Genomic DNA, 14,201 nt, shown 5'->3' with positions numbered 1-14,201 from the left:
TGCAACCAATAGCACTGCTTGTGAGGGCAGGATTCTTTAAAACTGCTGCGTTCAGTCTTTGCAGCTGAAATGATATAAAGTGGCAGACACAGCACCCTCAAAAACAAAAGTAGAGCAAGGTGAAACTACAAGCAGACAAGGGTTCACTCCAAAACCAGTGAATCTGAGGTCGGCTTTCAACCGTTGGCGAGTATTGAAGGAGAGGATGGGGATGGAAAGCGATGTAGAGTTTTGTGGGTTTGGTGTGTTTTAAAACCCTTTTACCTCTTACAGGTTTCATAGAGCCATTGTTGAAACAACTTTCTTAAAAGTTAGAAGACTCAGAATAAACCATTAAAAATTTACAACTGCTAAGTTTTCACCCATTTCAAACCTGAAATACCTAATGGAGATTTTAGAGTAGGTACACTTGAGGTACACTAAGACGTCTTTGCCGTGTGGTGGCTCAGTGATCAAATACAACACATAATGCAGACATTTACTTCATTTTGGCAGGTGCCCTTCTGCTTTTACTCATCTAACAGTTGATTGAAAACTGGTTGTTGATGACTGCCCGACTTATTTAAATTTGTTGAATAAATATTACTTTGATATCAAAAATTCATATCGTCACAAAAGTATTCATTCTGTATAATATTTTGTCCTGAGAACTGATCAGCTAAGATCTGCAAGGGTTTCAGTGATGCTGACTGGATCTGTTGCTGTGTGTCTGTGTGTCCAGCCAGTGCTCAGCACAGCACTTTCCCCTTGTTGGACCAGAGATGTGGCTAATAGAGGTCCCCAGGCAGGGAGAGGATGAACCACACACTGGGTTTCAGGGCACTCCTAGGATGAAGTCTCTCTCTCTCTCTCTCTCTCTCTCTCTCTCTCTCTCTCTCTCTCTCTCTCTCTCTTTCTCTCTTCTCTCTCTCTCTCTCTCTCTCTCTCTCTCTCTCTCTCTCTCTCTCTCTCTCTCTCTCTCTCTCTCTCATTCACCCTCTCTTGAGAGTAATTTCACAGGCAGTTGGAAAGTGGCCCCCAGCCATCATCCCCAAATCCCAGTTACATGTTGTTTGACGCTGTAAGCTCTAAACCCCATCTGCCATCTCCCAAGCAGTGGATGCCATTGTGAAATAACAGGGAGTATAGATTTTCTCTGGGAAGTTGGAAAGTTTTGTTTAATGGCACCTCACCTCACCTGAAGGGCCAATACCCCCCCCCCCCTTGTTAGAAGTTGAGGCCATTTCAAGTCGAGATCTGAGATCGCAGAAAACTTTCGTAGGCCATTTGAACCAACTGCCTTGTGTCGTCATAGAACCTCTGTCAGGTATTATAATTTTGGTCAAACACTGGTCTGCCAGTGCAACCTTGTAATAAGGAACAGACTCAAGTACATATTTACATATATGGGAACGATCATGATTTTCACCAGTATCTCTATATATGCTGTAAGTTATAGAGTTAACAGTCCAATATTTATTTTATTTTTTTTATTTTTGATATACTTTATTAATCTCCGTGGGGAAATTCTGCTCTGCATTTAACCCATCCTAGCAATGGGCAGCCGCCGTGCAGCACCTGGGGACCAACTCCAGTTCGTCTTGCCATTGCCTTGGTCAGGGGCACAGACGGAAAGAAATATTAACCCTAACATGCATGTCTTTTTTGATGGTGGGGGAAACCGGAGCACCCGGAGAAAACCCCCCGCAGATACGGGGAGAACATGCAAACTCCACACAGAGGACAATCTGGGATGACCCCCAAGGTTGGACAACCCCCGGGGTTCAAACCCAGGACCCTCTTGCTGTGAGGTGACAGCGCTAACCACTGCGCCACTGTGCCGCCCAATATACAGTTAGCCTTGCAATATGCACTTTTCCACACAATTTGGGTGGCATTTTAGTGACGTACAGGAGACTACTCAGTACTATGGGTGATAATGGAGTGTTATGCCATTAATTTACTCAAGCTCAGGTGTACAGTTTTTACTCAAAATATCTTACTCAAAATTTGTATCCTTGTACAATTTAATCGCATAGGGAAAAAAACAATACATTGTTTTATGCTCTGATAAACTCAGTGATCTTTGTTTTTGTGCCTTTTCTTCCTGATTTGATCAATGAATTAGCCTTCAAAATAATGACTACAACTGCATTCCCCATATTGAAAAGTTTTGACTATAAGGGCTCTTTTAGTGGGTAAAAGGACAGAGACTAATGGAGGTAGGATCTTTGCTAGCCCCCCTTTGAGGCCAGGCTGGAGAAAAATTAAGATTTTTTTTGTAAACTTGAATTTTATGAGTATGAGATAAATAACCAAACATGGATAGAATATATTTAAAATTTTTCTTAGATGCTCAGAAAACACCTGCTAATAAGCAGCACCACAAAACACTTCAATATCATCAAACCTCTCAAGGCCCATGCAGATCTACACGTGTATTGTTTTAGCAGACCATCAATTTGCTTGTCTATTTCACTCCATATTCAGGGTCAATTCAGTGTAATCTGGATGTAAAAGCATAAAGGCCAACCCATGAGGTGCCTCACCCCTACATGGTGTCTTCACATTTATCTCTAATCTGCAGGGTTTGGAAAAATGCCATCCACATTGCTACCTCTGAAGCAATACGCAGAGCAGAAGCATTGTTTAGCGGGATTCTCAGGAGGAGGTTCTGTATTCTTCAGGACAAATCATTATGCATTGAGTAGGCCATTAGGAAAATGAAGACAAATGGGCCGCTGGGATGGCATGACAAAGTGTTCATGCTCTACAGTTGCAATCTAGATTGTATTGTACCTTTGGTGGTTGGACACAGTTGTTACAGATTTAGCCCAGTGATACAGGCAGCAGTAGCCTCAAGGTTAGAAAGGGAAGTCTTCTGACCAGAAGGTTTAAGCTCCCCAGATTGGCTGGGAAAATTTAGCCCAGGAGAGTGACCCACTACCAAACCTTAACCATTGTTAATGCACCTTTGAGCAAGGCGTTTAACCCCAACTTGCTCTGGCGGCTCTGACTGCTCCCTACATTAGCCCCACACAGCAAAATCAACAGACACAAAACTCTTATCAGTTAATTTCAACTCTTTTTAAGTGTCTGGAAGGGTCCACTCCCCAGAGTGATTTTAATACGTTTAAATTATTTGGCCTCCCCCCTTTTCACCCCAATTGTATCTGGCCAATTACCCTATATTCCGAGCCATCCTGGTCGCTGCTCCACCCCTCTGCTGATCCGGGGAGGGCTGCAGACTACCACATGCCTCTTCTGATACATGTGGAGTCACCAGCCGCTTCTTTTAACCTGACAGTGAGGAGTATCGCCAGGGGGACATAGCGCGTGGGAGGATCACACTATTCCCACCAGTTCCCCCTCCCCCCGAACAGGCACCCTGACCGACCAGAGGAGGTGCTAGTGCAGTGACTAGGACACATACCCACATCTGGCTTCCCATCCGCAGACACGGCCAATTGTGTCTGTAGGGACGCCTGACCAAGCCGGGGGTAACACGGAGATTCGAACCGGGATCCCCATGTTGGTAGACAACAGAATAGACCACTATGCTACCCGGATGCCCAATTATTGGTATTTTTACACTATAATGGTTAATATCAACTCTTTGTATTGTTGAAATTTAACACTACTAAACAATAACTAGTGTTAAATTTTCTCAACACCAGTTCATAGTGTTAGAAATTAATTCTGAGTAATTCATTAACTCTCATAGTGTGATTTGCATACTATAAATGTGTTGCCTCATTAACACTATAATGTGTAAATATGCTACTTCATAATTAAAGCATTAAATCATTAAAAATGTAAAATAAGAATGATATACAAGTTGATTGCTTTATACTAGCTCCTCAGTCACTTTTCAGAATATAACAATAGCGCACTATGTATGCACTTTGACTATTCTCATTAGAGCACTGCCTGTCAAATGGTCTGAAATGAGTCCGTTCATCCACTCGGATGACAGAAAACTCACCAATTTGGTCTTCTATACTGTACACATTAAAGCGGTCATCATAGTACATTGTTTTTACATTACAGGCTATTATGAAAGCACACTCGTAGTATATTATTATATCACATCTTTTTAAACACACAGAGATCATAGGTATATCTAAATGAACAAATCAACTTGGCACTCGGTATCATCATTTCTGACCCAGTTGGTGCTTGAAACACTTGAACATGTTCTTAAATATATTGTCTGAGTAAGTTCTTCCCCACCTTGCAAGTTACAGGCTGTTTTTGATGTTTTATGCACCTTGTTGAGGTGCTTTCAGAAGCCACTATTAGTGCAAAGTGATAATGGACAACCTAGCTCTCCACATTTTTAAACATAACTTTTTGCCTGGATATAAACCATGTTTAATGTTGACACAGAACCAAACAATTTTTGTGGTGTGCTTTTTTTTTTGGCTCGCCTGTTTCTCTCACCAGTTGTATCCGGCCAATTACCCCACTCTTTCTGAGCCATCCCGATCACTGCTCCACCTCCTCTGCCGATCCGTGGAGGGCTGCAAACTACCACATGCCTCCTCCGATACATGTGGAGTCGACCGCTGCTTCTTTTCACCTGACAGTGAGGAGTTTCACCGGGGGTACGTAGTGTGTGGGAGGACCATACTATCCCCCCCAGTTCCCCCTCCCCCCTGAACACGCGCCCCAACTGACCAGAGGAAGCGCTAGTGCAGTGACCAGGACACATACCCACATCCGGCTTCCCACCCGCAGACACGGCCAATTGTGTCTGTAGCGATGCCTGATCAAGCCAGAGGTAACGCAGGGATTTGAACTGGGGATCCCCAAGTTGGTAGGCAATGGAATAGACCGCCATGCCACCCGGATGCCCCTTATGGTGCACTTTTTATGCAAAACATGTGAGCGTCTTTAAGGTTTATCAGTTCAACCCTCTCGCTGCAGCAGTCATGCTCTAAGTTCTTTAACACGTGGGCTCTCCTTTGCTCTTTCGGCATTGATCGTATAAATTGTGTTTTGGATAGAAATTACAAAGAGCGTCATCATATGAGACTGAAGACATAGTGAGCGCTTTGCATCATTTTTATTACTTCGTATTTCATCACAGCTTATGTCCAGATGGAATGAACGAAATGAGAGATGATGTTTGTCTCAGAATCCCAAGATAATCCGCACCTCAAGAATTCCTAAAATGAATTCAATGAGACACAAAAGTCAAGATCTGATGTTTGAATATTAGCTTTTGCATATCTTGAAATATTTCACAAGATGGCTGGCTGCTTGAGCTGAAGTGATCTTGGCTGTTTTTTTTTTTAATTTTTCCTGGCCTCTTGAGGTCTGAGGGAGCAGATGCAGCAGCAAAAAGATTGAGGACATATCACTGTCCCATCCTAAAAACATCACAAAATAATGAAATGATATATATATATATATATATATATATATATATATATATATATATGTTTTAAGACTTATGAAATATTGTGGAAATACGAAGCCGTTTATACTGACCATGGTTGTCCTCAGGTTGAGGTTCAGTTCCTGGCAGTAGCTTGTCAATATTCTGATTTTTGTGGAAGAGTCTTGCTGTCTGCGATGATTTTTGGCTTGGAGAATGTTGACCACTTTGCCAGGAACTTCTGAGAAACTTGGTCACCAAACATCATGGAGAAATCCTGGCCAATCTGTAAACAAGGAGACACAATATTTCAGTATACAGGTCTCAGTATCGCTGACATAAAGAACTATTTTTGTAATTCCTATGGAATACTAGCACTTGCAAACTAATCACTGTATTTACAGACTCTTTAACATTGCATGTTCAACTGCAGTGATAACAACATTAAATGCAAACTATTTCCATAAATAAACTACAAACTTTCTTGAAGGAACTTCTCGAACTGAACGACTTGATCACCCTGTGGAACTTTAATATATTTCTGCACTCCTCTGATCTCCACTTTAGCCAGCGTTTCCTGTAAAAGGATATTTAATAAATTATTTGTTAATAAAGCCAGGCCAACACAGTCCAAATAGGAGCCAAAGTCATAATGTCTCTCTAAAACAAGACATTGCTTCTTGTGAAGAGGAAAGAAACGAGGTGTTTACCTCTTGATGTGAGTAAAAAAGTGTCAAGATTAAGAAAATGCCGCACTATCACAGTGCATAGTGATACTGAGAATGTTTTTATATGAAGAACTTATAACTTGTCGTCCTTTCTACAAGCCTTAAAATCCTAAGATAATGATTTTTAACTACTTTTCAATTTGCACAGTGGCCTATTATTAAATCGGAGGTTCCTTTTTATTTTACTAATACTACCTTTTATTAGTGACCAACAAGCTAGATTTACAGGAGAATCATGAAACATTGAGGATTTTCACCATGCATGTGCCCGTTGCTTTTCACTCATTTTGAGGAGAAAACGGCTCCTAGCTGCTCCACTAACTTTGCCTCACCTTTTTTATGCATGTCCATTCCCAGTAGAAAATTGGAAAAGACCTTGGCATGAAACGGCTGCAGAACCTTAACATTTCTCTTTCATTCTGACCAGTCAAATTAGAGTTGCTCTGCATTTCACCAACTGGGTTAACAGGGCTGACAGGCCCAAGTTAGTAGATTTTAGTATGCAAGAAAAACCTCTTTGTGAATGAGCCCTTCAAATTAACTTCCCCCCACATGTCTGATATGTCCAGTCTTCATCTCAGGATATTGCAATACCAACTCTTTTGCTGGACAACAACACAGCTAACACGTGGGGGTTTGTTCTCATCTAGCCAGTTTGCTAATTTTAACCGTTAGCTAATTCAAAAGATAGCATAACAATGCTGCAATGTATCTTACACTGCCAAACTTTGCAAGCTCAACGAGAATTCCATTTATCTCACAGTAACGCTTCATAATTAGAAAATGTAACAAAGTAGAAGAAACAAGCATTTGGTAGTTTGTCGGTTCTACTGTTACTGGCTAACATTAGCTTAGGCCTTGAGTAAAAACTGCAGCCTAACAGTTACTAATATTAAAGTGGTCATAAACATCATACCAAGATCTAAATAAGTATTTGCTTCTGTATTTAACAATAGCCCTAATTAGGTAATCTAATTAACTGTTACTTGCCGACATAATGCAAAAAGACTTCTAATGGCAGATTTCTTCCAAATGCTGTGCATTCCACTAGAGCAGGGGTTGGCAACCTTTACTATCAAATGAGCCATTTTTGGCTCAAAAAAAAAACAACAAAAAAATTGTCTGGAGCCGTAAAACATATTTGAGCCTTATAATGAAGTTAACACAGCCTATCAACATTACTAGATAAGATAAGGTGTACGTTATTAATCCCCTTGGGAAAATTCATCCTTTGCATTTAACCCATCCCAACACACACACTGGAAACAGTGGGCAGCCATGTAGCTAAATCTAAATGAATTAAGTTTTACCACATGTGGCTACTCTGCAGTAGGCTATTTGTGATTACTTGGTACTTTAACTTTGCATTTCTATTACAGTAATGTCATGTTTTGTTGCATTTATGAAATTATAGAACTACAATATTTTTATTGGGGGATGCTATTACCAACAAACTGAAAAAAAGTCCAGTTCAGTGCAAGGTAATCATCTTCTTTTTTCCTCAGCCATGTACAGCGATCAACCCTCAGCAGCCTTAGCATAAAACACAACAGCTAAGGGTCATTGACTTCATTCACTATCAGAGTTGATTTCAAGAAAACCGTTATACGCTCTATTTTGACACCAATTGTTTGATGATACATTGTGAAATCTAATGGATTAGACAAAATACAGAGTTCGATTGATTCCAAGTAGAGTCACAGTGACTGTTTGGAAGCTTCTCATCAACACCAGAAATTTAACTCTGCTCAATTTGCTGTGCAGGTCATGCCCACTGTGTTTGTGTGTGACGGAAACACTCTCCAAACTCTAGAAATCAGGCGTTTTGGGTGTCCAGGTAGCGTAGCGGTCTATTCTATTGCCCGCTAACACGGGATCGCCGGCTCAAATCCCCGTGTTACCTCCGGCTTGGTCGGGTGTCCCTACGGACACAAATGGTTGTATCAGTGGGTGGGTGTGTGCCCTGGTCACTGCACTAGCACCTCCTCTGGTTGGTCAGGGCGCCTGTTCGGGAGGGGGGGGGGTGACTGGAGGGAATAGCGTGATCCTCCCATGTGCTACATCCCCCAGGCAAAACTCCTCACTGCCAGGTGAAAAGAAGTGACTGGCCACATGTATCGGAGGAAACGTGGTAGTCTGCAGCCCTCCCCGGATTGGCAGAGGTGGTGGAGCAGTGACCGAGATGGCTCAGAAAATAGGGTAATTGGCCAAGTACAACTGGGGAGAAAAAGGTTAAAAAAAAAAACCCAATTGGTTGTGTCTGTCAGTGGGAAGCCGGATGTGGGTGTGTGTCCTGGTTGCTGCACTAACGCCACCTCTGGTCGGTCGGGGTGCCTGTTCAGGGGGGAACTGGGGGGAATATCGTGATCCTCCCACGCGCTATGTCCCCCTGGCGAAACTCCTCACTGTCAGGTGACAAGAAGCGGCTGGCGACTCCACATACAGTGCATCCTGAAAGTATTCACACCCCTTCATTTTCCCCACATTTTGTTATGGTAAAGCCTTATTCCAAAATGGATTAAATTCATTTTTTTCCCTCATCAATCTACAAACAATACCCCATGATGACAAAGTGAAAAAGGTTTTGTAGAAATTTTTGCAAATTTATTAAAAATAAAAAACTGAAATATTGCATGTACATAAGTATTCACACCCTTTACTCAGTACTTGGTTGAGGCACCCTTGGCAGCGATTACAGCCTCAAGTCTTCTTGGGTGTGAAGCTACAAGCTTGGCACACCTATATTTGGGGTATTTCTCCCATTCTTCTCTGCAGATCCTCTCGAGCTCTGTAACGTTAGATGGGGAGCATCGCTGCACAGCTATTTTCAGGTCTTTCCAGAGATGTTCAATGGGGTTCAAGTCTGGGCTCTGACTGGGCCACTCAAGGACATTCACAGACTTGTCCCGAAGCCACTCCTTCATTGTCTTGGCTGTGTGCTTAGGGTCGTTGTCATGTTGAAAGGTGAACCTTCGCCGCAGTCTGAGATCCTGAGTGCTCTGGAGCAGGTTTTCATCAAGGATCTCTCTGTACTTTGCTCCATTCATCTTTCCCTCGATCCTGACTAGTCTCCCAGTTCCTGCTGCTGAAAAACATCCCCACAGCATGATGCTGCCACCACCATGCTTCACTGTAGGGATGGTATTAGCAAGGTGATGAGAGGTGCCTGGTTTCCTCCAGACGTGACGTTTGGCATTCAGGCCAAAGAATTCAATCTTGATTTCATCAGACCAGAGAATTTTGTTTCTCATGGTCTGAAAGTCCTTTAGGTGCTTTCTGGCAAACTCCAAGTGGGCTGTCATGTGCCTTTTACTGAGCAGAGGCTTCCGTCTGGCCACTCTACCATAAAGGCTTGATTGGTGGAGTGCTGCAGAGATGGTTGTCCTTCTGGAAGGTTCTCCCATCTCCACAGAGGAACGCTGGAGCTCTGTCAGAGTGACCATCGGGTTCTTGGTCACCTCCCTTACCAAGGCCCTTCTCCCCCGATTGCTGAGTTTGGCTGGGCGGCCAGCTCTAGGAAGAGTCCTGGTGGATCCAAACTTCTTCCATTTACGAATGATGGAGACCACTGTGCTCTTCGGGACCTTCAAAGCTGTAGAAATGTTTTTGTACCCTTCCCCAGATCTGTGCCTCGATACAATCCTGTCTCGGAGGTCCACAGACAATTCCTTTGACCTCATGGCTTGGTTTCTGCTCTGACATGCACTGTCAACAGCCTGGGACCTTATATAGACAGGTGTGTGCCTTTCCAAATCATGTCCAATCCATTGAATTTACTACAGGTGGACTCCAATCAAGATGTAGAAACATCTCAAGGATGATCAGTGGAAACAGGATGAACCTGAGCTCAATTTTGAGTGTCATAGCAAAGGGTGTGAATGAATACTTATGTACATGCAGTATTTCAGTTTTTTATTTTTAATAAATTTGCAAAAATTTCTACAAAACCTTTCTCACTTTGTCGTTATGGGGTATTGTGTGTAGATTGATGAGGAAAAAAAGGAATTTAATCCATTTCGGAATAAGGCTGTAACATAACAAAATGTGGGGAAAGTGAAGGGGTGTGAATTCTTTCTGGATGCACTGTATATTGGAGGAGGCATGTGGTAGTCTGCAGCCCTCCCGGGATCGACAGAGGAGGTGGAGCAGCGACCGGGGCGGCTTGGAAAACAGGGTAATTGGCCCAGTACAATTGGGGAGAAAAAGGGGCAGAAATAATAAAAAAAAATCAGCCGTTTTATGTTCACCCTGCTTTACTTAGTTAGGGTTATTCCATAATCTTCCAACTGCAGGAAAAAACAAGAGAAAAATATGCCTTGCCACTCTCCATCATCACCAGAAAACTTGCTGGAGCTCTTCCCACTTTTAATACTTTATGTTTAGGTTTTTTTTTTAAACATAATAGGGCTTGCACAGAAAAGTCGACTTATCGACATGTCGACGTCACTACCACAAGTCGACGCCTACTGGGAGACGTCGAGTCGTTGACCACTTTTTTTTTCCTGTTCATACATTCTTCCTTGTTAATACTTTCTTAGAATTGTCTGCAATTTCTCCTCCCAATTTGGTAGCCAATTGAACACCTATGAGATCTCCGACCCCCCCCCCCCCCCACTCTCGGAGCGAGCGCGACGAACCAATTTGTCGCTCCTATGCGCCGGCCATGAGTCGTTGACCACATGATCACACAGCATTATTTTTTTCCGCAAATGCGGTGGCCGGTGGGGGGAAAAATTAAGCGATTTCACATTGACACACACACACACTAGAGCTCTTGTCAATACAAGTTGCTCATTTTTGGACAGCCCATTCTGTCTCTTTTTTTGCGTGCGTGTGTATGTGATGACGTCATCAACGACGCGTCGACGTTACGTCGACTTTATTGATAGAAACGTCGACTTGAAAAAATCAGAAGTCGTGCAACCCCTAAAACATAAGTCATATGAAAGACATTTCCAAACAAGATAAAAAAAAAACGGGCAGAGAGCAAGGACACAACCTCTTGTACTTAATGAGTGTCAAGTATTCTTGCTGGTAGAATACACCCACACCCAGGAACCAGGATTGTCATTTCACCTATCTTTTTTTTTTTAAATAATGTCCTGATGGGTCTCCAAAAAAAATTTTTTTTTGTATTAAGATTTACAATTTACTTAGCAAAGAAAATGCATTTTGTAATTCAGTCATCCACACTCTGGTGAACCTGTTGAGCTGAATTTAAGAACCTATGTAAATACATAAGTGATGCACTATCACCGCCTGAAAGTCTCACTCGGAGTTTGCCGTTGACTGGCAAGTGGTTGGCTGTTGAAGAGGGATGGTAGTTTGACTGTGCAGGGGCGTGCAACAAAGAGTGGCCTGCATTTGTAGGGCTGTGCTCTGTAAGAAAAAAAGAGAAATATGATGAACATTGATAGTCTGTTTCCTATGATTTGTCCTGTGTCTGAGAGCACAGGTGTAATTCACAGGAGGTTCTTTTAACACCCATTGTTATACCGAAAGCCTGTTTGGCCTCCGCAGTGTTAATGTCTGTGTGATGATTGACAATAACTTCAGCACCTGAGTCCTCCACCATTGTTTACTGTGTCTCTGTTTCAGTTCTTTGAATGCTTTGTGAAAGCATAACACAAGTGTATTTATATCTTTATCTGCAGGAGAACAATAGTAGCAGCGATTCCCAGTGGGAGAATGAGAATGAGGCTTCTGCCACTCCTGAACCTGACACAGAGTCCGTCAGCAACACCGTGACCAGCTCTCTCACCATGCAGGAGTACTTTGCCCAGCGGATGGCTCAGCTGAAGAGGGCTCGTAGCCAGGCCCAGAATCCAGCTTCATCACTGGAGGCAGAGACCACCGAAATGTCAGGTCTGTGTGAGGAACCCGATGCCCTCCAGAGCAATGACAGTGTTACAGAAAAACCCAAAAAGAAGAAAAAGAAAATCAGCGAGGCTGTCGAAGACATGGACTTTGCATCAGAGATGTGCACTTCTGTAACAGAGGAGAACGAGGACCAGGAGCAGGCCTGTTTAGGGAAAAAAAAGAAAAAGAGGAAAGTGGCAGAGGAAGAAGGAGCTGTGGCTGAGGATTGCAGCTCCGCCGCCGTTGTGGAGCCGAACTGCGAGGACAGGCAGAGTTCCTCCAAGAAGAAAAAGCTTAAAAGAAATCAGGAAAATAACTCAGTTGAGAACCAAACTGTGGAGTCAGAGCATGCGCACAAGAAGAAGAAGAAGAAGAAGAAGAAGAGACACGAGGACGTTGTGTTACCAGAGGAAAATAAGGTGGTGATGGCGAAGAAATCAAAAAAGGACAAAAAAAAGAAAAAGGAATGAGAATAGTATTGAAATGAATAATTTTTTTTATCCTAAAATCCCATTAACTCTTAAGCCATCAGAGGGACCTAATTTTGCCCTAATTTGATGATGAATGCAGAAATACATGGAGTGACTAGCCTCTTTTTTTTTTTTACCAGTTTACATGAGTTTGTGTGGATTACTTTCAACCTGTGATTTTTAGCCCTTATTTAACCAGACGAGTCCATTTAGAAAGAATCTGCATCCCATGAGCTATTGCGGGGGTGGCATCAGACACTGGGAGCTGCACAGTTCAACCACCCTCGTACTATCTGCTACTGAGCCGCCCCACTGGACTCCACTATGCTTGCCTTCTCCATGTTGGCAAATATATTCATCGTGCAGAAGTCCTCATAAATAGCCCTTTGTTATTTCACCAGTTAACGGTAGTAACAAAACAAACATGAATTTGAACTAATCCAGTGCTGTTAATGCACCAGGTGTTGAATATGTTTTTATTTCAAAATATTCTACATGTAAAGTTGTAAACACTCCCCGGGCACTGCAGCTGCTCCTATAAAATAGGATAGGTTAAATGCAGAGAACAGAATACAATGCCAAATAAAGTGGCTTTCTCCAAAGGAGTTGAATCAAGTGCAACTGGACTTGGTATATATCCGTGAAGACGTTTTGCCTCTCATCCAAGAGGCTTCCTCAGTTCGTGCCTTTCTGACGAGACCAAGCTAGTCTGACTGGCTGGTGATGAGACTCAGAATTTATCCTCTAGGAGTTGTTGTCAGAGCTATTGATATGCATGGCTCTTTGTGATCCGATGTTTACCAACACCCGTCGCTAACAGAGCCATAGATATGAGTGGCTCTTTTGTGTACCGACGTTTGGCCGCACCCGTCGTTATCAGAGCTATTGATAGCGTGGCTGTCCTGTGCTCCGATGTCCAGCCGCGCCCAAGCCCAGTTGCACTTGATTCAACTCCTTTGGATAACCATGACCCTGGATGAATGAGAACATTCACAGAGAAAGTGGCTTTCTTTTCAAAATATCAACATTTTGAATGCAAGAATCATAAAAAATATTTTTTTTCCCCAAAGGTATTTCATCGAGAACTCTAATTAATAGACAAATGTCTGAATTCTTTTTGGAATGAAATCATGTATATGATTGTCAAATGTTGTTACTTTTTTTATTATAATATGGGTAATATGAAATCAGTTAAAGTCTCAAAGGTTTAATGAACATTCATGATGTTTTCAGGTGACAAAAATCTGAACTGTCCGAAAGCATCTTTAATGAGCTCCAAGGAAACTTTGTATGTGACATTAAAACCTCATAACCAGACGAATCCTCAATAAATCAAACTCAAAATGACTGTTTATGCCTACTTGCTTTTTTTGCATGGACAATCAGAAAGATGGGTTAGTGGAACAAGGATTTAGAGACTGTTTTCTTAAGTTGTACTTACAAGGAATAAGATTTTTATTTTTTGACAGAATGCAAACAATTGGACCATTCCGCACCGCACCATTCCTTGTCTAATGCATGAACTGATATGCTGTGCTAGGGTTTCAAAGTTTTATATACATGTATATTATATATAAGTTTTTGTATAAAATACATATATATATGTATATATAATATGACGCACAAAACAGGCTTGTACTGAAGTGTATTAAAGTTTATTTCCTACATCTATCTTTATTATATATATGGCCCTGTGATGGCCTGGCGGCCTGTCCAGGGTGTCTCCCCACCTGCCGCCCAATGACTGCTGGGATAGGCTCCAGCATCCCGCCACCCCGATTT

The 14,201-nt window shown here is 42.3% G+C and overlaps 1 protein-coding gene across 1 annotated transcript in view; it reads left to right on the top strand.

Annotated features, from left to right (window-relative positions):
- Positions 1–13,766, top strand: part of pinx1 (PIN2 (TERF1) interacting telomerase inhibitor 1) — a 42,923-nt gene extending 29,157 nt beyond the window's left edge. Inside the window, exon 7 of the mRNA XM_056294645.1 lies at positions 11,745–13,766. Coding sequence (XP_056150620.1) covers positions 11,745–12,419 — 675 coding nt within the window. The 3' untranslated portion in view covers positions 12,420–13,766. The remainder of the gene's footprint in view (positions 1–11,744) is intronic.
- The last annotated feature ends 435 nt before the right edge of the window (positions 13,767–14,201 follow it).

Source organism: Lampris incognitus, chromosome 15 (genome assembly GCF_029633865.1).
Source record: "Lampris incognitus isolate fLamInc1 chromosome 15, fLamInc1.hap2, whole genome shotgun sequence".
In the NCBI taxonomy this organism is placed as follows: domain Eukaryota; kingdom Metazoa; phylum Chordata; class Actinopteri; order Lampriformes; family Lampridae; genus Lampris; species Lampris incognitus.
Note: the sequence above shows the minus strand (reverse complement) of the source record. Positions and strands in the feature narration are given on the sequence as shown.